Source organism: Symsagittifera roscoffensis, chromosome 3 (assembly GCF_963678635.1).
Source record: "Symsagittifera roscoffensis chromosome 3, txSymRosc1.1, whole genome shotgun sequence".
Classification (NCBI taxonomy): domain Eukaryota; kingdom Metazoa; phylum Xenacoelomorpha; order Acoela; family Convolutidae; genus Symsagittifera; species Symsagittifera roscoffensis.
In genome coordinates this window covers 4140477-4165864 of record NC_087064.1, presented here as the reverse complement: position 1 = coordinate 4165864, position 25388 = coordinate 4140477, and the positions used below count along the sequence as shown (strand labels likewise).

At 37.1% G+C, this 25388-nt stretch overlaps 1 protein-coding gene across 4 annotated transcripts in view; it reads left to right on the top strand.

Annotated features, from left to right (window-relative positions):
• The window catches only part of LOC134842981 (uncharacterized), a 90597-nt gene that overhangs the window by 11567 nt on the left and 53642 nt on the right, over window positions 1-25388 (top strand). Inside the window, exon 2 of one of the 4 annotated variants that reach the window (XM_063859538.1) lies at window positions 12630-13193. In XM_063859538.1, the coding sequence (XP_063715608.1) occupies window positions 12675-13193 (519 nt within the window). In that variant the 5' untranslated portion in view covers window positions 12630-12674. Of the gene's footprint in view, window positions 1-12036; window positions 13194-19087; window positions 19184-25388 lie in introns of those variants that run through there. The other 3 variants (XM_063859536.1, XM_063859537.1, XM_063859544.1) reach the window with 3 other exon arrangements.

Sequence of the window (25388 nt, the reverse complement as noted above, 5' to 3'; positions counted from 1 at the left end):
TATAAAATGCAATTATATCTACGACCATTTTATAACATCCTTAGACAACAAAATAACTTTGAATGGAACACAGAACATCAAACACGATTTGAAGAAATAAAGAAACTTTTAACTGAACAAATTTCAAACACAATTCCAGATTCAAATCAACCATTTTATGCAATGTGCGATGCTTCGAACTTTGGCATCGGTGCAGCACTATTACAATCACATAATGGTACAAATAAAATGAACCTCATATCAGCAAATTCTCGATTATTCACTCAAGCAGAGCTACGACTCTCAACTCTAATGAGAGAATGTACAGCCATAATATATACACTGACAGAATATGAATTTCTGATACTTGGATCAAAACATCCAACAGTTCTATTCACAGACCATAAACCAATCATCTTTCTCTTTACACAAAAATCTAACCCAAACCACCGAGTTTACAGATTTCAACTAATTCTAATGAAATTTCCAAACTTACATATAGTTTGGACTGCAGGAAAAAATCTTGCATTACCAGACACCTTAAGTCGAAATACACCACCTGAATTACTTACACGAAAAACAACAGTTGAAATACCCAAAAACATAAAATTCTACCTTGCAGAAAACGAAACATCACCCCGATTGGAATGCAAATATGCAGTAAAAACTGATATTGAACAATCACAAATAAATAATTTACAACATTTCCCACTTTATTTAGATTGTCAAAATAATCATTATGAAGTTGATCTACTTGGAACATCAACTTTCAAACCAATCCCACATTCTCAATGGATAAAAAATAACACCCAACAAAAACGAACAAAACAACACCCGCCTAAAAAAGACCATTTTCCACTAATTGAAAAAGAAGATTTAACTGATAAAATAAATTTATCAGGACCACAAACAAATGATTCAAAATACACAATAAATCAAGTTTTTGACCTTCACGACCCACTTGATACAATACCCTTATCTAAATTCGAAATTGAAAACATTTTTCTCCCTCCAACAGAAACAATTACAATTTCAACACTGAAACAATATCAAAATCTTGACCCGATAATTAGACAACTAAAATCATGGCACAAATATAAAACTAAACCTGTCAAGGCAGATTCAACCATTCTAGGAAACAAAACACTCCTCCGATACTTTCGCAAATTTAACAACACAACAATTAACGAAAATACAGACCTTTTAGAGTATAACCTGAATGAATCTACAGTTCCATGTCTCCCTTTAAGTATGATTCTTATAGCTTTTAATATTTCACATACACAAAATATTAAAGGACACTCTGGATCAGAAAAAACATATTCAAATTTTATACAAAATTTTTACTTCCCAAATGCACCAATTTGGATAAAAGTACTATGCAATGATTGTATAGTATGTCAACTAAATAAACCTTACCCAAATCAAAAACAAATAGCACAAAAACAAGATTTTAAAGGACAAAGTTTGTACTTTAATCATCGTATCTCATTTGATACCAAAGGACCAATTTCACCCTCATCCGAAGGAAACTCCTACATTATGGTAATTGTTGACGCATTTACACATTATGTAGCACTTAACCCAGTACCACATTGTAACGCTTATTACGCTTACACAACACTCTATGAACACTGGATAGCAAAATTCGGACTACCAGAAATTTTAGTTACAGACAACGGTACAGAATTCATAAATAATGAAATTATCACACTATGTCATTTATATAACATTAAACACAAACCACGTACATCTCATGCACCTTGGACAAACGGCTTAGTCGAAGGTATGAACCGTTCATTACAAGAATATCTTAGATGTATCATCAACGGAAATGATACAAAATATACCGAATGGTCAGCAGATGTAAAATTATTTCCCTTAGCGTATAATTCACAAATTACGACAACTTTAGGAATGTCACCATACGAAATGGTTTTTAACCAAAAGCCACGCAAACCAATAATGTTTACAGCAAATTCTCATAAAAACGCACAAGGTTATTGTCAACCAAATAAAGACTCAATTTGTTATAACCTACCTTTACATACACACGATGAAGATCATTTTCATCACCCACAAATTCTTAAACTAGCCTCCGGTACACACACCGAATGGATTCTAAATAGAGATAAAAAACACAATGAAATTTATCAAAAAATAACAAAAAAGTTATTACAAAGACAAAACATTAATGAACAAATCAATTCACGTTTTACACCAGCCTCCGAATTAAAAATTGGAACATTTGTTTTGATACCCAATTTTAATACTCAAAAAAAAATTTCTAAAAAATTACAACCCCTTCGAAAAGGACCATACCAAATAATTGCAAAACCCACTGATGTCACATATAAAATTACCGACTCAAACAAAAAAGAAATCGTTCAACATCGAAACAACCTATTACCTTATTACCCAAAAGAATACGCACTCCGCGAATTAACTCAATTATATTCTTTCACAGGATTAAAAATCATTCAAAATGAACCACATCTGAAAAACACAGAACAAAATGATAACCCCACCAAAAATCAAAACACAAAACCAACCGCCACCAAAAACAATACACAAAACCATAAAGAATCTCCAAAACAAAGAAAAAATAGAAAAATGACCGAACAAATAATACCCCAAGAACAAATCGACAAATCAGAAAATAGAAAAACAACAAGACTCCGAAATCAATCACGTAAAAACTATAAAATATTCATCCCCCAATCTAAAATTTTAAAGAAAGTGGAATTTCAAAAGTAATTTTAACATTATACTTCACAATCTTGAAACCTTCGAAACATTTTTCATTTACATTTTTCAAAATAACATGCTGACAAGTACGTAATAATTCTAGTTCAAAATAGACCAATAGGATTCATCCAATCCGTCACTTTCTCTAACTCAAACTAAGACCAATTAGACGAATCATATAGAACTCCAGGCACATCTATAACTATAACCTTACGACCTCCAGGTCAAAAATAAGCAAACCACTCCAACTTGACAACTAAAATAAATATCACCATAATACCGTACCCCTCCCTTATCTAATAACCCAAAGATCAACAATATTTCCCCAACTCAGACCACGAATACCCCCAAAACAAATTTGTTAACTTAGCCTAAAGTAACAAAATGAACATTTTAATTAGCCTAAAGTATAAAAATCTCACCATACCCCGGATCATTTGACAAACAAAAATAAAGAAAAAGACGACCTCCCAATCACCATGAAAATTGCCCCCAACAATTTTTTACAAAACTCAACCCACTTGTCAAAAAACTAATAAATAATCCGACCACACTAGAAAATCGCCTCGAACAGCAAAAAATATTCGACCAAGAGATCATTTCTTAAATGCTCTTCTCTCAATCAGTTACTCAAATACTCATAAATTTTAAACATTTTTTTACAATACTTGAAACCTTTATAATATTTCTTTTTGATATACTTGAATCTTTTCTAATAATCCTAATCATTTTTTGTAACATTTTTTTAATTTTCTACACTATACTCGAACTATTCCTCCAACTTTCCAAAACCCTTGATTATATCCACAGGTACGATTTATACAACTTGTCTAAATGATACGAACAATTTTCAGTAGAACTGATATTTTTTTATTGTTTGTAATTTTCATAACATTTTTATCATCCCTCATTTTGACAATATGTAAATGTATAAAGAAAGCAATCTTCACATTTGCCCTAGCAACAATCCTTCTAATTCTTTTTTTGGAAGAATATTATAATAAACATAAACCTTCCCACTAAAGTAACAATTCAAAAATCCATCAAAAATTGCTACCCAACAGTCACAAAGTCAGTCTTCACCGACATCATCCCAAGATAACCAAACACCACCTTCAATTACTCAAAATCCTCAAACATCTACACGAATTTCTTTTCAAGACAATCCATACACTTTTGAAGAACGACATGCTCGTTTATCAGAACCACTAGAACCAGTTCAACGACAAGCACCTCTAAGCGAACCAACATATAACCTATACCCAACACTACCACAAGAACTAAGTAGAATAAGAAATCCTAGTCAAAACCAAAATACAGTCGAAATAAATAGACAAATTATACATCCTCGACGAAACAGAAATTTTCAAACTCCCCGAGTTCATTTTGATATACCTCAATCCCCATCACAAAACACTTCAGAAAACCCCATTGGTATATTACCAGAAACCCCTACGCTTCTTTCACAACGTAGCACCTCAAGCCTACCATCAGATTACTTAGGTTCAACACCAACATCTGAACAAATACGTGAAAATCCCTTTAACCCCCCAAACCAGGCATCACGACTACCATATTGGACAACACATTCATTTACACAAGGTGAATTAAATTTAGTCAATAATCCAATAGATATTTCTACGGATACAACAACATCCTCATCACTACCAGAAACATTATCACTACCATCAACACCATCAATAAGCCAGATTTCACCACCACCTTTTAACTTAAATTTTCCAAATAATCTCGACGCCAGATATCGAGAACAATCATCAATAAATATTCCTTTAAGACTAGATTGGAATACATTTACAGCACCTCCACCATTATTTGGACAACATCAAGAAAGTAACCGCCTTCATAACTGGGCACTTAATAGATTACAATATCGCCAAGATATTCACAACGATATCCGTGATCACAATATTCAAATACTCCAACAAAACAGTTTACAATTAAAGTTTGAAATCACAGTTAAGTTAAACAATATTACCCAACATCCCTACCCATTAAACCCACCTAACATAACAGCTCAATCACTACCACCACCGTTTATAACTACTGAAGTAATATACAAATACGACAGATATACCAAAAACACAATTGGCTACATTACATTTTATAATCCATACTCAGGATTATCATACACATGTATATTCTAAAATTATTAATTTTTCTCCAACTCCTTTTTCTAGTAATCTCAAATCAAAACATAAACCCTTCCCCTCGTACAGGACCACAAGATTTATTAGTAACACATTACGATTGTGAAGAAAATGAACAAAAAACACTACATAAATATGCAATAAATCAAGTATCACAATGTGAAACAGAACCACAAGCTATAGAAACCACAGATGTAATAGCAACACTCTATTCAAAAGCCCGAGCAACAACAGTTACAGGTTATAAATTCACAGCAACATTTTCCGAAAAGAAAGTACATTGTTCACAAGTCTCGAACGGAAACAAAAACCGACTTGACCATGAATCATTCTATCAGAGTAATATAGAACGTCTTTTACATCTCAATCCCGACAATTGTAAAAGTGAATTACTTAGACTAAACATCACACAAAATAAAAACTCCGCAAGAAAGTTAGTTAATTTTCAAGTTTTTTCAGACTCTGTACATCAATCACAACTTGAAAGACACCAAGGACATATAAAACTAGACGAAAAATACCCGTATAACGGCGCACACGGACGATTAACCTATGACCTACACGATAAACATTGGATACCACACATTGGTATAAATGACCCATCAAACTGCAAAGCAGACACAAAAAATAAAGGATACCAAGAAATAATGTTTTTCGATTGGAAAATACAACTCGAAAAAATACAACTAACACGAGATTTATCAGATAATACAATGATCTATCAAGGAATCCGATTACCTTGTAAAAATGATCAAGGTTATTGCGACCCTACAACGAGAACACAAGCAACCATTGTTTGGTTCCCCGAAGATACATGTACAACATTTCAAGTAGCAAAAATACACGCTCGTATGATAAAATTTCACGAAAAATATTTTATACAATCAATTCCATATGAACAAGTCCATCCATCACGAAAACTAAGTTCTAATTTTAGAAACATAGACAATATAGAAAATAAATTGACACGTTTTCAAATATATCAAGAAACAGAACTTGCATGTAAATACAGGAATCCACTTCACAGAACACAATACTCTGAAATATTAGTTGAATACGAAAAAGGATTCGACATGACCACTGGAAAAGTAAAAATCGACCCATATGCCACAGGTCATCCTCCAAACGAAGGAACATCCTATATACCAGTTAATTTTGAAAAAAGCAACGGACAACCTGGTGGACATCTAAAACCCCATGACACCAGAAGCACACGCTTACAAGAATTATCACTAATGAATACTACATATTTCGGTAATATCCACTATGATATTCATTTAGATATGAAACTAGATTATACAATTAGCCGAATTTTTCAAGAAATGTCACTCTCCGAATTAGAAACACTACACCAACTATGCGAATTAGAACGAACACAAATATTACAATCACTTGCACTAGCAGTATTAAAAATACCCTATGCAGGATACTTATTATCTGGAAATAGATCAAATTTTTTAGACTATGAAGGAAACATCTTATGGTTTTATACTTGTACTAAAAAAGTATCACCACTATACGTTTTTGAAGATAAACGATGTTATAAAAGAATCCCTATCTTTTATAAGAATAAAGTACATTTCGTGGATACACTTTCACGAAGAACCTATTTCTGGGATACCGCAGTCCCATGTGGATCAGAAAACAGCCACAATGTAGTACAACTAAACCCTGATGAAAATAAATATTATCTTCTCACTCCATATCCCACATTAATGCAATCACTCAAAAAATTTTCACCAGAAAGCATTCGCGCTATTGCTCGAAACCCAAATATAGACTTACAATCAATAGGAATCTATTCAAAATCAGATATTCAACATCACATTAGAACACAACAATTCCAAGAATTATTAACACAAATGGACACTATACAAAGACAATCAATAGACCAAAATTTACGCAAACTTGCAGAAACCGCAGGATTTGCCGATATCTACACGCAAGACTATAGCGGATATTTTAAAGACATTAAAGATTATATATATCTAAACGGTGAAAAATACCGTCCCCAAGATATATCACCAATTAACATTTTTAGCTTTGTTACACTCAAAAATGAGATCCTCGATTTTCTAGGATGGCCCTACTACATCTTAGAAAAATTGACTATTTTATACGCAATGTTTAACTTTATTGGATTTCTTTTCTCACTTTTAAAAGGAATCTACAACACGTGTGCTATACACACACAAGTAAACAGACAAGCAAGCGTAGCACGCATACTCTTTGCAGGATTTTTTGGAATCTTTTCTACATCTATAAACAAAATTCTTTTAGACGCACAAATAAAAGAATATAACACAAAAATAGCAACACGACAAAATACATACGACGAAGAACATAACAATGTAGACATAACGCCAACGGCACCACAATTACCACCCCTACCAAATAACCATCCACTATCCCTAGCCCCACGAAATTTTCGAAATTTAGCCATCACACATAATCCAAATTTTCAACTCACCACATCACAAAGTCCCATCCAACATATAATGACACACCAGTCACAAGACCATAATACTTATGAACAAATTATTGAACAACCCCATACCACCGCTTTTCAGTCTCAAAATAATCATTTTTTTAGCCCACGATGAGCCGCCAACTTGGATCACTACACCGATCAAATTCCCACCCAACCAATCTTACCTCTCCAATCCCAATAATACCACTTTTTGCTTTTCCGCCACCCGATTTTCCATCTAGTAATGTAACATCAGGCATGAATTCCGACACTAATTCACACATCTCAGTTTTATATTCCATCTCACAACTCAATAACCCGAATATTGAAACCCCCGATGAATTTGCCGACTCAGAACCATCCCCATCCAATAATTTTCATAACTCTTCTAAATTTTCTCAACCCCCTTTTCAACCCATATTATCCAATAACCCTGACCCAATCACTCCCACACCCTCTTATGCTTCCCAAGTTACCCCAACCTACTCCTCATACCATTCTGACCAATCATCTCATTCTCCAGACACCCCCCGAATCTCCCCAGAGCTAGATAATTTTATTACCCTTCAACAACAACCCTACCACCTTAATACCCCAACCATAAACCAAATCTCCTCCACAATAAATTCATCCAACCCCCCTACCCCTACACCCTCTTCAAATTATACTGAATCATTAGCACCATCATCCACATCAACTGAATCTTCACTCAACACTAATAGAGCTTACCGCACTTTTAAAAGAAAGTTCCCCAACCATCCTTTCCCAGCAAAACCAGGAACAGCCCGTGAATACATCAACCACCCCAAGCATACTAACACAAAAGAATTTTTAGCCATCACCTTACCCTCATTCCCACAATACACCTTAAACACCCCCCACGACACTAACGAAACACGCAACTTTGTAGATGAATACGTTTTAATGCCCACTCTCTCTTGGACCTCATATTATCATTTTACTAACCCTCTTTGCTTACCTTTATCTAACACTCACATTGATATAGAGCGAAATACGGACATGCTATATCGACTCACTACACCACTAACCGCTAGACAATTTACTTACGTTGGATATAAAAAATCACTAAAAACACACACTGCACCTAGAGCTAACGAATATACACTCGAATACTATGATCACAACATCATCAGAGCTAACCAAGATCAATTCTTAGACGACGATCGCTTCGCTAATCCACAAATTACCGAGAAATTTTTCATCAAGACACCATATATATTTACACTAAACATCTTCGACCGAAAGTTTGATCACATTATTTCAGAAGCACTAACAGACACACAAGCATACGAAAGTTTTAAAGAACGCTTACAAATATTTTCACTAACCTTTCATTTCCTTGCACCACACGAAAGAGATTTACACTGCTCACACGATATTATGTTGCGCACTAAACAAACCCACACATATAGTTATTACCGCTTCATCCAAAATCACTTTGACCTACACACACCCTCTAGACAACCACACCATCGCTTTCAATTCATTAATTCCAAATACACTTCACCATTTTTCCTAAATTTCACATATTGCATTAAAGATACTAACCTTCATGGTATTCTTCGCAATTATGATCCCATAACCCAAATGTACATCTCCTGTCCCATCACCAAGACCTTCATCGCCGAAGAATCCCGACCCTTCCTTATCCCGCACGAGTTTGTACAACCCATAGAAATCCCAATTTTAGAATTCATCCACAACACTAAATTCAATCACAAATTATATAATCTAATCCAAAACACACCTTATGAGTTTGCAGTTGGCACTGAAGAACTAACCACTATTAAGGCACTTCAATTGCTTTGGCCACTGCTTCAGACTAAAAATATCATCCGCATCTTAGCTAAACTACTAACAAATTCCGATCTCATCCACGACATCTTCCCCCACGGTTTTTTCCCCGACGACTAACAGGTAAGTATGAATTAAATGAATATTACTAACTAATTAAAATATTAAAAACTCACCATTCTTTATCCATGTTTTCTTTAGATTTTTAGTCTTCATCCGACGATCACCTACAAAAACCACAAAAAACAAATAAAGATCGCAAATTTCATCAAACAGATTTCAACAATTCTATTAATCTCTTACACTTATAAATTTATAAATTTAATACCAATGCAGTAAATTCATTTCTAAAATTTTCCCCACAAGCAGTAAATCTAATTATGATGAAAATTTGTAACTTAAAATTCCCCCATAACTAGCAGTAAATTTCCAAATTCTATGCAATAAATTAATAAGAAGCAAATGCAGTACTAACCTTTTGATATTCTCATTCATTCGCACAGAAATTCTATCCACACTCGCACAGCTCGCCCACGAAGAATTGTTTAAAATAATGAATTTCAGTTTCAAGTTTTCACACTAAACAACTCTAACATATAATAACATGTTTCAAACCTTCCTTTAACCCGGTTGGAAAGGAATCATATACTAAACAAAACTAACCAACGCAGCTTACTAAATACCACAAATCATAGAATAACAGCATGACTAAGAAAAGGAAACCAACGGTACCCAAACCGGATTAACCCAGTTTAAAACTGGATAATTTATTCTTTTGAAGACTATTATAAAGTCTAAGAAAGAAATAATAAAACACAAAAAAGTCGAAAGACAAACCCATACCACGAACAATTTGCTTTTTGGAAAAAGGACATAACCAACAAGACATAAGAAAAACCACAACAAACCCAACATAAAACGTTGTCACATAACAGGACCCCTCACAAAAACCGCATGAAATCATACTCCCACTCCTGGCCTAACCCACCAGGAAGGACGTCCTGAGCATGCTCTATAGCCGGCCTAACCCACCGCGCTACATCCACGCTTTGTGACCACACCTCTATTTTTAATAAGAGCTACTCAAGTGTGAGTAACTCTTCAAAATAACCGAACTAAAACAAAAAGCTTTTGTGAAAACAACTAACTAAAATCATAATTAAAAAATATTAAACTAATAAATGTTTTATAAAATGTAAATTACATTATGCAATACATAGATCAGAATACAACACCAAGGACGAACATCTAAAGACAAAACGACCCCACTACACTCGAGAGAGAATGACCAACCACAATCGATATGCCACTCACAATCACAACTCAAAGGATTTAGAGTACGACTTGACTTCGCAGAAAAGGACTTCATTGAACTAGACCAATGACCACCTCGATGTTCAAGTATACGTACAGATCCGAGTAACCAGGCATCCCCTCCACGCACAATCTCCACGCAGAACAGAAAAACCTGACATAGCAAACCATTCTGAAATCAGATTTGAGTTTGTTGCAAAGACTTAGTCGTTGTCACTAGAAGACACAACGTCTTATGTCTCTAACTCCAGCTTCCTGGAATTTCTTTAACAAAGAGGAAACAAAAGAAATATGATGTTCGCCAAACACCAACGTCCATCATCCATCCTTCGAATTGCAGAAGAACTATTCTAAAAAATTCTGTAAAACCCGGATGGGTGGAACCTGATCTAAACTACATTTTATGATTGGATAATTTAGATATTTTACCAATGTAAAGTATTTAATATTAACCAATCATGATCCATCTAACTAACAACCCACTTATTTGTAAGTGCTGAAGTTACTTGTAATTTCAGCACCAGAGAGATTTGAATTTAACTTAGAAATTAGTTGGACTCTCCCGAGCACTTCAGCAGCCGCAATAAACCAGTATACCCTAGATCTATTGAGCCTAGCAGAGACTAGTTAAACAACCTGAGACTAGATAGTATAAGAGTAAGATTAGGATCGGTATTAGACTAAGAAGTTGCACGAATCTATCCGGCCGAAAATAAGATAGCGTGACGAGCAGACGGTGTACCCTATCCGAAATTACTCTATGAGTTAACCAACTCGGTCCTAACTCAAAAGAGAAAATAAAATTTTTCCTTCAACTTAGTAAACTGACAACTTTATTTAGACTAGTGGACACTTAATCAAATTAGGGAAAACTATTCATTGCTTTTTGTCAGTGGTATGCATCGAAAATTATTTTCAGGGGAATGGAGGTCTTTAAGAAAAAAAATATAAAAATTTTTATAGGTCATTTCTTGGTTTTATGTAAGCCTCTGCCTAAACATATAATGACACCCTCCCCCCTATTTTGCATAAATTTTCTGACCCACACACAATTTTTAAATTCGATCGGACAAAAAAATTTGAGGCTGTAAGCAATCAACAGCAACGGGTATTCCCCTAAAAAACGGCAGTCAAAACTAAGACGACCACCCCTCTCCCCAACTCAGAATCCCAGCCTCCCGTATTTGAGTTATAAAAAGCTGAGTTTTTAGAAAATACTAGTCTATTGAACTAATTTTAGCTACAAATTTGAGAGAATTTTGTCTATTGATTTATAAGCATTAACTTTTCCCTCGCGGTGAAGAAAATTTGACGCCGAATGCTCGCACAATTTATAAAAAAAAACATAATTTTTCCTCTTTTGTGGCAGGAAATCGTTTTCAAAGTGGCACTTTTACATAATTACAGCTATTTTTTCTTTCATAGAAATCATTATTATAATCGGTTGTTCGTATAATATATTCCTACTTTAAGCTTAAAGGTCGTGCATAATTATTCCGTATTTTGACTAAAGAAAAAATAGTAGCAATTTACGGTGCAGTGTTACTTTCTTAAGTGAATTTTAGATCAGAAATCTTGAGTTATTTTCAGATATGTGCTGTTTTAGGATTACGACGCGTGAAGAATTCAATTGAAATATTACCTTCAAGATTTACTTTTTCTTTTGATCTGAAATATCGGCCGACTTATTTATTTTGCAAAGCATTTGACCCAATTTGCCAATTTAATTCCTCCTTTATCGCCCATCTGAAATGAAAATGTTCACTTTAAAAGCAATTTTCAACTAAGCGGCTAGTTATCTGTTCAAGCTATCTTTTTGACTAAAATTGGCATACTTTGGAGTTAAATTTCGTACTATGCGGGGGAACATCTGGATTTTAATGGAGTAACATTTTGAACATGCCACTGCGACACCAGTTAAAGTTAATAAAAGTTTGTTAGGTTACCAAATATTGTGAATTTATAAACTGAAAGAGGCTTATAACTGTGGAAAAATGATTCCAAGCTTTACTTTAAAAAAAACGTGAAGGGGACTTCAATAGATCAAGACAAAAGCGAGTGTTAAGTTACGTATGTTTTGGATCTTTTAATTCCAGACTTGGATCCAACTTTTGACTTCTTATTGTAAATTTCAGCCATTTGGACCGCAGGGAGGATTTGTCTGTTAAGTACTGTTAAGTATGCAATATTCCAGAAGTGGCGGTTATTTGAGTAAGACTAATGCAGGGAATCTGCTTTATCACAGAGATAGCAAGGCGGCCTTGTTATCCCAAAATACGTCCCAACATTCACAGTTAGCGCCATTAAAATCTCAAAACTTGACAAAATCCGCCTCGGTGCAAAACTATTACGACTGCACCCAGCGCTGTATGACCGAAACAACATTATCTAATAATCTATCCCTCGATAGCTCTCAAAATTCAGTCGGAGCAACCAGTCATGGTCACGTGAGTAACCACGCGAACAATCATGTGACCATCAGCCAGGTGGGCAATCGAACGCAGGTAATGAACGCAGCGTGCGATGGGGGAGGAGAAAAATTGGGCGATTGTGAACAGACTAATCATCAGGGTGAGTCTTTGTCTGAAGTGGCCACGCCCCTTCCCTTGGTGCCCCCGAAGTTGAGAAAGAGAACTGGATTCGGAGGAGGTTGGAGTGCCGTTAGGCACAGTTTGCAGAATCATCGTCTGTCTTCAGCGGTTAGTCATACTTTGTTATGAAATCTTTCGCTAAACCTTATTAATTAGTCAGAAGAAGATATTAAAAACTCAATCAGTAAAAAGTAATTTGATTAAAACGGCGTCGAAGAAAAAAGTCCAATAAGCAAGTTAATTCAGGCCAAATGAACTGAAATCTATTCCTCCTCCAGCTCAAGAATTTGACTCTTTAACCCAATGTTTTCCAGAAGATGCTGAAAAACGGCAGTTTTGGCAAATTTTTTTCAAAGAGCTGCATGTACCGCTGATTTTGTTTTTGCAAAAATGTGAACTCGCTAGTGTCTTAGAGAGCTCAGAAAATCAATAGAGAGCTCGGAAAATCAATTTGGCAGGCCTAAAAATGGTACAGCAAACGTCTGCCGTCCCGACTCCCCCCGAGAGAACGCTCAACGCTAGTTACGTCCCGCAATGTGAATGTAAAACTGGGCTCATATTTAAGATGGACACCAATAAAATCCAAAACTGTCAATAATAGCCAGTTTTGTTTTAAACTAAGGAAAGAAAGTTTCGAAAGCAATTTATGGCAGTTTAGATTGAAGTTTTCGCAGCTAAGTTCAAATTATTGCCATAGCGCGATAAGATAAAAATATTCTGAAAACTTTTATGGCGCTATCCTGAAAATTATACTACAATTAATGATGACTACAAATGCACAGGTTGGATTAGTAAGAAAATGTTAAAATAGTTTACCCCCTAAAATGCAAAATAAATTTAACTTGAAAATAATTAAAATTAAGGCTGAATAACAATTGTTGTGATAAATACGATCAACAACAAATAGTACGACCGATCAAGCGGAGTGTATGCGGTAAAGGTCATACAGTACTAGACCAGACAGTACTGTTAAAGGTCAGACAGCCCTATGCCAGCTTGCCGTATACTAAATTGCCCTATATGAAAAGTTGTCCTATGCCAACTTGCCCCATATGACAACTAGTCCTTTGCCGTTTTGTCCCACAATAACACTTCTAGTTATTTATTTGATGTTCAAATCGATTAATGTTTAAAACCAGCAAGTGCTAATGGCAAACTGAACTTGTTTTGACTAAAAAAATTGTTTGAATTGAGCCTCAAGTGTCATCTAAGCCATAATTTTTATCAATGAAACGCAAAATTTGGACAATAATCCGCAATTAACGCTCTTGAAACAGAAAAAACACTAATTTTTTTAATTTTGTGTCAATGCTTAAATCTTTTCTGTGCAAACATACAACTTAACTATTATGAGTCAAACAACATGGGGAATGTCTCAAAGAAACAAACGAACGCTGATTATTGACGGACACGACTTCAGGAAAAGCAAACAATAAAAACAACTGAACACTAGAGATGCGCGGGATACAGTTCCGACAAAGGCCGAATGCTCGCTGTAACAGCTGGAGATGAACTGGTATCTACCAAAAACGAGCAAAGCCACGATGTTAGACGCGGGAAAAGTTGAAGCGAACAAAATCATGCATCAAACGAAAAAAAGAGGGCAAGCAACAAATGGTACCTGTTAAAAGCAGTTTAATTGCCACTTGTCTCCAGGAAGCATTAGACGAAAAAGCAGTTCAGTTATGCTTGCCCAGTCAAGCAGCAACCAACAGAACTCTTAACCAGAATTTTCATATACCATTTTCATCGGACGCCCGGTAAAAAAACGTGTATGAATAAAGCGCGATTAAGCGCTTGGAAAACTAATTAAATTTAAAGTGAATTTGATTGGAACGGTACGAAAGAATTATAAAATATAAAAATCAACTGCTCTGACGGATTACTAAATGTACGGTACATATATTCCAACTCGGCCGAGTGAGGTCCAGTGTTGTTTTCCGTTGAAAGGAGGTCTTGTAGACGTCTTTCAAGTTTCCTATGCCTGGTTTGGCTGTCTATGCAGATCGCTGGTTTGATGGAGATTTGCCATTCCTTCGGATGCCTTGTATCGATCTGCATGCCATTATCTTTACATAAATCTGAAAATACTCCTTATCCTTAATATAAAAGTTAATAAGTTTAGGCGATCTAGTAGTATCACATTTAAAGGAATTTTGAAGTTCCAAGTTCTGAAATAATACGTTTTCTGCGATGTCACTGCAAGGAAAACCACTAACAATCCATTCCTAGTCACTCAACACCGAAGAATAAAATAACAAATATCTGCTACCTCTGATAATCTTCAAATATCTGCTACCCTCTGCTAAATGACTTCTAAAACTTTGACAGGATTCGTGCTTGTTGAAAATGAGACTTTTGCTTGTTTTTTTTTCCTTTTTCCCTCTGATTAGATGATTTTTTGACAATTTGATCCCGATGTAGTTAACACGATTTCTATTATTGTCTCTGTCATAGGTCTAGCTGTCTCATTTTTTGGATTTGAAGTGCACCTGCTGAGAGACTTCAGAGACAACATGGAAAAGTTCTTTTAATCCCCTAAAAAATCCTATTTCAGAAGGCATCATCTGATTTTTTAGTACTTTTTAGCTAGAAAATTTAATTATTGTTTCAAACAGTAGACTTTTTTTCTCTACTAACTGCAATTTATTTTCGATTAAATTGTATTGCTTAGTTTTTCGATGATTATGTCTAAAGCATTCTTTATTAGAAAAATAGCCGAATTCATAGAAACTCTAGCTTAAGTTTCTAGCTAATTACAAAGCCAGAAAAACTGTTTTGACTGTTTGTACAAGTTTTTCTACCAATCGAGGGGACTGGTGGTCTCCGAACTCACAAAATGTAATATCGATGGTCTTCGAATCCAAAATCGTTTGGAAAACGTGACATAACTGGTCTACTCTAACTTTTTTGCAATGAATTGAAGATGGATGTTATCTTGAAGAAATGGAAAAGTACGTGAACTCACTATTGCTGAAAAAAACTTCGAAAATCTACTGTTACACTGTTACAAAAAAAGTTTCTGGGTGCCCAAACTAGTATTCAAGGGACCGGTGAAGCCCGGTTAATGGTGGTAAAAAATAAACGTTTGATGAAGAATCTAAAAATATGATGTTTTTACCTTCTTTAATTCAGTTGGAGCCTTTTTTTGTGATTCCAGATTAGACATATTCCGAGAGAAATTTCATTCCGATTTGTCCAGGGTGTCTTTCGTGTAACAGTTTTATTACTGCCCCTCTGGCAGTGATGGTGACCACCTGTTTCTTTTTCAATTACAAAAGTCCAATGAAGTCTAAAAGTTTAGACTGGGTTGAAGTACTTGCAAGTTTGTTGAATGTAGGTCTCTCTTTTCTTCCTACAAGTTTTTTGTCAACAGCTTGAGAGGAATGCTTTCTCCTGTGAGTAATAGAAAAATCTTTGTTTCAATGGTCGAAAGAAAATTTGATTGTTTATTAAATAATAGGATTCTGTGTATTTCTTAGCGAAAAAAAAAATGCCCAAGAAGAATGCCCACGAAATTCGACATTAGAGTTTCGACATTAGAAAAATAAGAATGCCAAAGAAATTTAGAATAACTACATTACGTTCGTTTATTTACTTTCTCACTAAATAAAATATCCGTGTCAATTGTTTTTGTTCCTAGATTCTTAGAAATGACAGATAAAATAGGAAAATAATCAGAAAAAGTAAACTTTCACTGATCTTTGTTTGAAAGTTCCAAGGAAATACAATTAGAATTACAAAATTTGAAGAATTTGAAGCAAATTTGAAAAACTCCGAACTGTGGCCATCAAAATTATTGGGACTTACGGTTTTGCAAACTATATCCTATGAATTTGAAACATTGTATCATTTCCTTGGTTACATACAATATGCTGCGCAAGAGGTTGTTGCAAAAAGAGACTTACAGGTTCGGATCTATCGACAATTTTTACAATCTCTTATTTTGAATTACATTTCTCAATCAAAAATACAATGCGCTTAATCTGCGGAACAAATACCAAGGTGACTTTTTGAAGGTGTACTGCCACAATTCATAAAAAAAATTTCAATTTTGGCGTTTAGCGCAGATTCTCGTTTTTGTTCAAATTTCACTTTAGGTCACAGTTTGTAAGGCTAGTGTACATTTTCTATAGCAAAAAAGTGTTACTTTGATCTGAATATTTCTCAGCTTACATAATTTTCATACTAAATTAAGTATTGGAAAAGCATTTAGCTTCTGGATATTTTTGTTTCAAATGTCACTTGATGTAAAATTTTGGAATTTAGAGAGTTAATGCATTTTATTCTGCCATAAAATGTGTTTTTGCTCTGCAAAATTCATCATATTACTTTTTTTTGCACATGTATGTATTGAAAAGCGTTTTCTGTTCCAATATGTTCAAATTGTTCCCATTTTTTCGATTTTTCCAAATTTTTTTTATAAAAGGGCTAAATTCGAAAAGCGATATTCTTCTCTAGTGCCTAAAAATTGCACACGTCAAATTAATACAAACCAGACTGCTCGTATCAGTGCAAGGCTCCGAATGCTCCGACTGTGCATAAAATGATCTCGAATAGTTTTCGGTTAATACAATATTGACAATTTATGAGTTTAAAGCTGAATTTTAATAATGGTGTATGGAATTATTAATAACATCATTTAGACTGCTTCAATTGAATTTGGTTCGACTTTGTGGTGCGGGATAAATCGCCACGCGTAATTAATGATCAATAAGCTTTCAGCATCACAACACTTTAGTCACGTCAGTCTTTTAGTGAGCGATTCACAGGCAATATTAAATCAGGATAGGCGAGTGCTGGGCGCGTTCATTCGAGGATTACGAAGATCCATTGATCGGTCTCCCGAGATTAAAATTTTCTAGAAATGGTCTGAATAAAATATTCCTTAATTTCGTTGAAAGTCGAAACAATTAACCGAGTCAAAGCATATTTTCTGTAACACCCTATATGTTTTTTTTTCATTTTCACCTTGCAAGGTTTGTTTCAGGCCACTTCGACTTTTCTCACCTTTTAACCCATCTGATAAACAAACATGGATTGCTTTCACATGCAATTTTTCTTAAGATAATGGAAAATTTCTTGTTTTTGATTGTGCAGCGTAAGCAACCAAAAGGTTGAATCCAAATTGTTTTCAACTTCATTTTGATAATGGTAAAATTCTTTTGAGCCTAATTTTTGTACAAGCACTTGTTGATGGAACGTAAACTAGCCTTTTTAGGGATTTTAAAGACTGCTCATACGTTAATTAGTCATGTTTAAAATTGTTGGCAGACGAAACGTTCCATGTGAGCAATCTCTTCCCTCAATAAACCAAGTGAACAATTTCCCCCCTCTAGTTAAATGAAAGTTCAAGCACTAAGGCTTGCATGTACTATGCTCAAATTTGACTGGCTGAAAAATATTACTTTTTAACCAACTGAACTATCTCCTCCCTAATTTGATTTAGGGGCGGAGATTGTCCGACAAAACGTTTGAGTTGATGTTTTAAAAAGTATATATTTAATTTTTTTTCAATGGCTCACTTTCTTTGATTTTTTTTTTCAATTTCATAAATTTTTGACTTTTTGGTGAGCATTTTTTGTATAACCGCTCGCAAATAGGGCGTGGACAAACTGTTGTTTAAGGATTTCAGAGTTTATGTACAAATAATGGCTGGGAATGGGATGGATTTTGATCAATTGGAGCCAACGCAAATCTTACATATATTTGACAACATTACTATTTTCTGGTTGCGGTCATTGGTTTTACAAACAAAAATAACACCTTCTTCCAATATTAGACTACAAATTCTATTCTTATCTTTGCGGATGGTTTGTTTTGTAATCGTTTAATGATATTTTTGAACTTGACATGAAAAAGCACCGTGAACACTTGTTAGCACCACTTGAGCAAGAAGAGATGGTTCAATAGTGACACGTTAAGTTTTGTCATTTAAGATGTCACTGAGTTAATTAACTATCCTAGTTTTGAAGTCAGATTGCACATAATTTTCAAAGTAGAGTTAAACTTTGTTGTCTGATAATAAATTATAATCAAGCCAAGTTTCACAGACAACTTTGCTCGACAGAAGAAAAGAATAGCCAACGAAATCGAAGGTAGGAGAATATTTTTTGCTGTTTGCTCATTCGGGATATCTGAATTTAAATTGAATGGCAAACTTCAATTTTTGCATTATGATCTTGCTCAAATGGACTCGAAAAATTTGTATAAAAAAAGAAAGATTCTTTGGTTTCGTTTATTTTTGATAGAATGCGTTTGGAAATTTTGAAAAAATTTTGAACAAATAACCAATCTTTTGAACAAAAAACTTTCTGAGCAAAAAGAAAAGATCTGGGAAAAAAGTTGAGTCGGACGCTGAATGAACAAAAAGACGCATTTTTGATAACTCGAGCTATCTTTTTTGACAATTTTGCAAATCAATTTGTTTTTACACGTAGAACTTCTCAACATTTTTCACTCTACAAGTACAGTTAACGCAATCCTTTAGTAGGTTTTCGACTCCATTCTAAAAACTGTTTTCAAGAACCGTATTTTTTGCTATTACTTCATCATAAAGGATTCCAAGCGTTTTGAAAAGTCTAGGTTACGCCCCCAACGAGAGCTCAAATTGATTTTACGAGTTTGCTTTTCCCAGTGAAGTTTGATTTTTTGTGACCAATCGACAAAAAGTACGAAATATTACATGTATTTAGGGGGTTACTATTTGGTTACTAAATTGGGTTACTAAATTGAGACTAATTTTGATGCCACATTTAATTCATCCCAGGTAGCCATGCGACAATTTGCTCTTTTCTGTTATATGGACAGGAGAACCAAACTGTTGATTGAACTCCAGTTGTTAATAAAAATTTAAATTTCTTTTCGCTGTCATTCATTTCAACCAATCAGATTGAAGCTTTTTGATTCTATTTTCAAATATGCAAACAAATCAGTTTGGGCCGTAAAACAGAAAAAAGCCTCGTTCATTTTCTAAAAGAAGAAAAACCACAACGCAATTTTGAAACAAACAAGACTACTCACTCCTATATCAGAGCAAAGCCCTGAACGCTCCGACTGCCCCTGATTCGAATGTCCGTATCGAATAAATTTTGGTGAAAAATAATGAAAATTAATAAATTTTGGACAAAATCAAAGATACAATTTGAGTCGTACGAAATAAATACGACCAATTAGCTAGCCTAAAATTAAAATGGAACAATTTTGTTGAGCGGCATATTTTGCGTTACGTTCTCAGCATTATGAATTATGTCTTCAAAGCGGGCATAGTTTAGTCCAGAACATGGCCTAATTGTCAATTTTCAAACTCTCAGAATTTTACAAAATAGTTTTAACTTTGAGCCCGATATCCTCAATGGGATGTAAAGGGACGTCGATATCTTCAATGGAATGTAAAACTTTTTTTAAAAAAAACCTCTTATTTTGTTCGGCGAAAAAGACTGGGAAAGAAACCATCCCAAGCGTAGATACTCCGTTTTCTTCGAAAGTCGGAACAAAAACTGAAACATCCTTGAAAAATATCAGTTCACAGCTTTTATTGATAAAATGAGCTCTCGAGTTGAAAAGGTTGCTTGGAGGGTGTTTAGTTGAAATAATACTAAAAAAAGGAAATCCAACATTGGTAAAATTGTATTATATATTCTGTATTGTAGAATAATTAAATGATCATGTCAAGTATTTCCATTTGAAACCTAGCAAAAAACTGTGCCCCCATTGTTAAGATTCAGAGTTAGAGCAAGTAGGACTAGGGGATAGAGGTTTGAGAGTTATCTGAGGTTTCAACTGAGGAGAGAGAAGAGATACTGATTGTTGAAGAATGAATTGAGATTGTGTTTATAAAATGACACGACAAACTGAGCATCAAATAGTACCAGTTAATTAATTACCAGTTAATTAATTAGTTTATCAAATACCAGCAGACCAGTTGACCTTGTCTGAGTGCATTGAGTTTTATACCAGTTGACCTTTAATTAGGTTTCTATTGCTCAAGTCTGACCTTGAGTTTGGTCTGGTATTTCACTAGTCTGGCATTGAGCTCGTCTGTCCTCAACACCCCCACTCAGGCTGAATTGGCTTTGTCCAATGTCAGGCTGCAACCCATCAGCGTTCGACGATGTTGATCCACCTTTGCCTTGCTCAGGGATTTCGTCAACAAGTCAGCCTCCATGTTTTCGGTTGGACAGTACTCGAGCGCAAATGTTCCATCCTCGACCCGCTCTCGGACAAAGTGATACTTGACATCAATGTGCTTTGTACGCTTCTGCATTACGGGATTTTTGCACATCTTGATGCAGCTCTGGTTGTCCTCGTTGATCACAGTTGGACCATCACACGTCATATCCATCTCATTGAGTAGGGATCGTAAGTAGAGGCCTTCCTGAACAGCCGCTGCCATTGCTTGATACTCAGCTTCGCTGGTAGATATTGCTGCAGTAGGTTGCTTCTTGGTACTCCAGCTGATTGCTGCTCCTGACCGCTGCACATGAAAACTGTAGCCTGTTGTTGACCTTCTGTCATCAACGTCACCAGCCCAGTCAGCATCTGCTGAACCATAAAGGTTGAACCCATCAGGATCTTTGATGTAGCACAGCTCCAGATCTTTGGTTCCTTTCAGGTATCGCAGTACTCTCTTAGCAGCCACCCAGTGTGTTCTCCCAGGATTCTCCAGAAACCGTGAAAGTTGAGTCACAGTAGCTAGGATGTCTGGCCTCGTTTGCTTGGCTATGTACAATAACGAGCCCACTATGCCTCTGTAGTCCTCACGCTGCATTGCCACTGCTTCTTCTGAGCCCGCTCCAGGGCAGTCCTTCTTCGTCAACTGAGTGCTGATATCAGCTGGTGTCCCTACTGGTTTGCAGTCAGCCAACCCAAAGCGCTCCAAGCAGTCTTCAATGTAGCGAGACTGATTCACAGTGACAGAACCAGGTGCCCGTTTGACCTGCATTTTCAAAAACCAGGCTAATGGACCGCGATCATCCATCTTGAATCGGTCAGTGAATCGGTCCCTCACCCTGTCAACTTCTGCTTGCAGTTTGCAGCCAATGATGATATCATCCACCCATACTAGAACATAGATCATAGCATCATCCATTCCCCTCATCGTGAACAAACAGAAGTCATTGGTACTTCGAGTGAAACCAGTCTCCAGAAGAAACGTGCTCAGCGTCTGGTACCAGTCCCTTCCTGCCTGCTTCAGCCCATAGATACTGCGTTGTAGCAAACACACTTGGTTGTCCCCGCTGCTGAACCCCTCGGGCTGTTCCATATACACAGTTTCTGTTAACGGCGAGTTGAGGAAGGCTGACTTCACGTCCATCTGATGAAGTACAAGATCATCTTGCGCTCCCAAAGCCAGTAGTATTCTCTTTGTTTCTGGTTTACAGGTTGGCGCAAAGGTCTCATTGAAGTCCAGTCCTTCCACTTGCATAAAACCCTTCACCACGTATCTGGCTTTAAACCGCTCCACTTGTCCCATTGCATCTCTCTTCACAGCAAGCACCCAGCGTCCAGGAATGACCTTGCGAGAATTTGGTCTATCAACAAGTGTCCAGGTGCCCATTGCCTTCAGTGACTGCACCTCCAAAGCCATAGCTGCTAGCCACTGCTCCCTTTCTGGTCCAGATACTGCTTCCAAGTAGCTTCTTGGCTCTTGTGCTATCACTGAAGCATGAGTGTAAGCCAGTCCGTATCGGATGGGAGGGTTCCGCGTTCTAGTTGACCGCTGCTCTGGAATCTCTGTTGGCCTCTGCTCTGGAGGCTCTGTGGAAGGTGGTTCCAATTCTTCAGTCTCGACTGGGTCATCTTCCGTAACCCCCACTGAAGCTGCTGCTCCACTATCATTCGCTTTATTGGTAGACTCAGTGATGGTCTTCGTGCTAGTTTCCTCTACATCAATGCATCCCTCGATTGATAGACCCAGTGTTTGTGACTGCTCACTGTCTACCAGAAAGTCGTCTGGAATGATGTCTTCATTGAACGTCACGCTTCTTGCTCGTACCACTCGCTTTGTCTCCAGGTCCATCAGCAAGTAGGCTTTGCTCTCCTCGTCATAACCAATGAACTTGCTCTTCTTGCCTTTCGGATCCAGTTTCCGCCGGTTTCCTCTGTCCAGGTAGTACGCCAGGCATCCGAACACTCGCAGGTAGTTGACTTTCGATGGCTTCCCATAATGCATCTCCATTGATGAAATGCGATGCTCATTGCTGGATGTAGGACACAAGTTGCGAACCCTGACTGCCGTTGACATTGCTCGTACCCAGAACATCTTTGAGAGCTTTGCATCGGCCAGTAGACATCGAGTCATCTCAGTTATCACCCTGTTGTACCTCTCTGCCACGCCATTCTGTTGCGGAGTATTAGGTACTGTAAACTCCTGTTTCACCTGCATTTCTCTACAGAACATCCGAAAAGCATTCGACGAATACTCACCTCCGTTGTCAGTTCTCAAGCACTTCGGTGCTCCGTGCTCAGCTACAAAGTCTTTGAACTTCGAAAGAGTATCGCTCTTCTTAACCAGGTACTTGACCACTGCCAGACGGCTGAAGTCATCAATGAAGCTCACGGCATAGCGCGCTCCATGCATGCTCGCAACTTCAAATGGTCCCTGGATGTCGCTGAAGACCCGCTGCCCCACTGCAGTTGCCCTGTTCTCTGTCTTCTTTGGCATTGCTACTTCGTGCATCTTCGAAGCTGTGCACACTTCGCAGAACCCTAGCTCGCCGACATCAACAACTGATATTAGATCATGCTTGTTGAGATGCCCCAGCCTTCGGTGCCACAGCATTGCACTACTTGTCTCCATCTTCGCTTTCGTAGCTAGAGTCATCGCGTTCCTCTTGAACTTGCACTCCAGGAAGAAAAGCTTGCCGCGCTGCTTCACTGGTAGCCGTCGACCATCCGGTGCCACAAGATGAGAAGAGTCTGATGTAAAGCTGAAACTAGACCCTCTAGCTATTGCTGAGCTCACACTCATCAGATTCACGTTGTAGCTCGGCACAAACAGCACATTGTGGAAAGTGTAGCTCCTCGTCACATCTTGACAGTCTCGTATGTCCACTTCCACCGAGCCTATGCCCTCAATCTTTGATATTGTACCGTTCGGATTCTCAACTGTTGTCCCCTCATCCCATTTCTCAAAGCTTGAGAAGACAGCCTTGTCGCGCACTACATGATCGGTGCATCCCGTATCCACAATGAGATCATCTCCCTTCATTGAGGTTGTTGCACAACAACTGAAGAACCCTGTCTTTACCTGCTTGCAGTCCCTTGCAAAGTGTCCTTGTTGTCCACACTTGAAGCACCCTTGCTTCCTTGAAGTTGGACCACTTGCTTCATTCGAGCCACTGCCTCGAGCACCAGATTGACCACTGTCACTTCTGGATCTGCAATCTCTTGCCAAATGACCCTTCTGACCGCACACAAAACAGCCACCACCCGACGCTCCTTTCTTCTTCCTCACAGCTTGCATAGCTATGTGTCCATTCCCAGTCTTCTCTCCACATCGAGCTCGTCTCGAGTCATCATAGTTCCTCAACCTCGTTCTCAGCTCTGTAAAAGTCTTGGCCGGCTGGAAGCTCTCCTGCACCACGAAATGCTCAAAGCTGTCAGGCAGTCCGTTGATCACGAGCGCATTGAAGAGTGTGTCCGTAATTGCTTCCCCAGCTTCACTCAGCCGCGTCATCAGCTCTTGACTTCGAACGAAGTAGTCATCGAGATCCTCCTCTGATCCTAGGCGCAGCTTCGCAAGCTGGCCTACTAGACTGACCACTGTAGGCCTCTCCACACTGCAAAACTTCTCTTGCAGCAGTCTCCAGGCCTTCGTCCCATCGCCATAGCCATCCGCAGCCACGCAGTCGTTCTTGATGTACATCAGTGTGGTGTTGTTCAGGACCAGAGCTAGATGTGACCACACTGTGTTTCGGTTGTCTTTCCTCTGCTGGATCAGCACAGCTCGCTCCTGCATCTTGGTGTTGTACGCCGTCATCTGGTCAGCATTCGGATTCTCAGGTAGCGTAGGTTCAGCTTCTGGTAGATCGTCATTGCCCATCACAGTCCTGAACAGGCCTTTGGTATGCATCAGTGCCACAAACTTCGTCGACCAAGCTGGAAAATCTTCAGACTTTCCTCTGAATCCAGCCAGTTTCAAGTCCATCTCTGCTTTGCTAAAGGCTAGATAAAAGCTAAAAAAAACTCTGACAGAAATCAAATAATTATTAAATCAAAAAGTTTAGAAATCTGGGCCCATAACCTGTTAAGATTCAGAGTTAGAGCAAGTAGGACTAGGGGATAGAGGTTTGAGAGTTA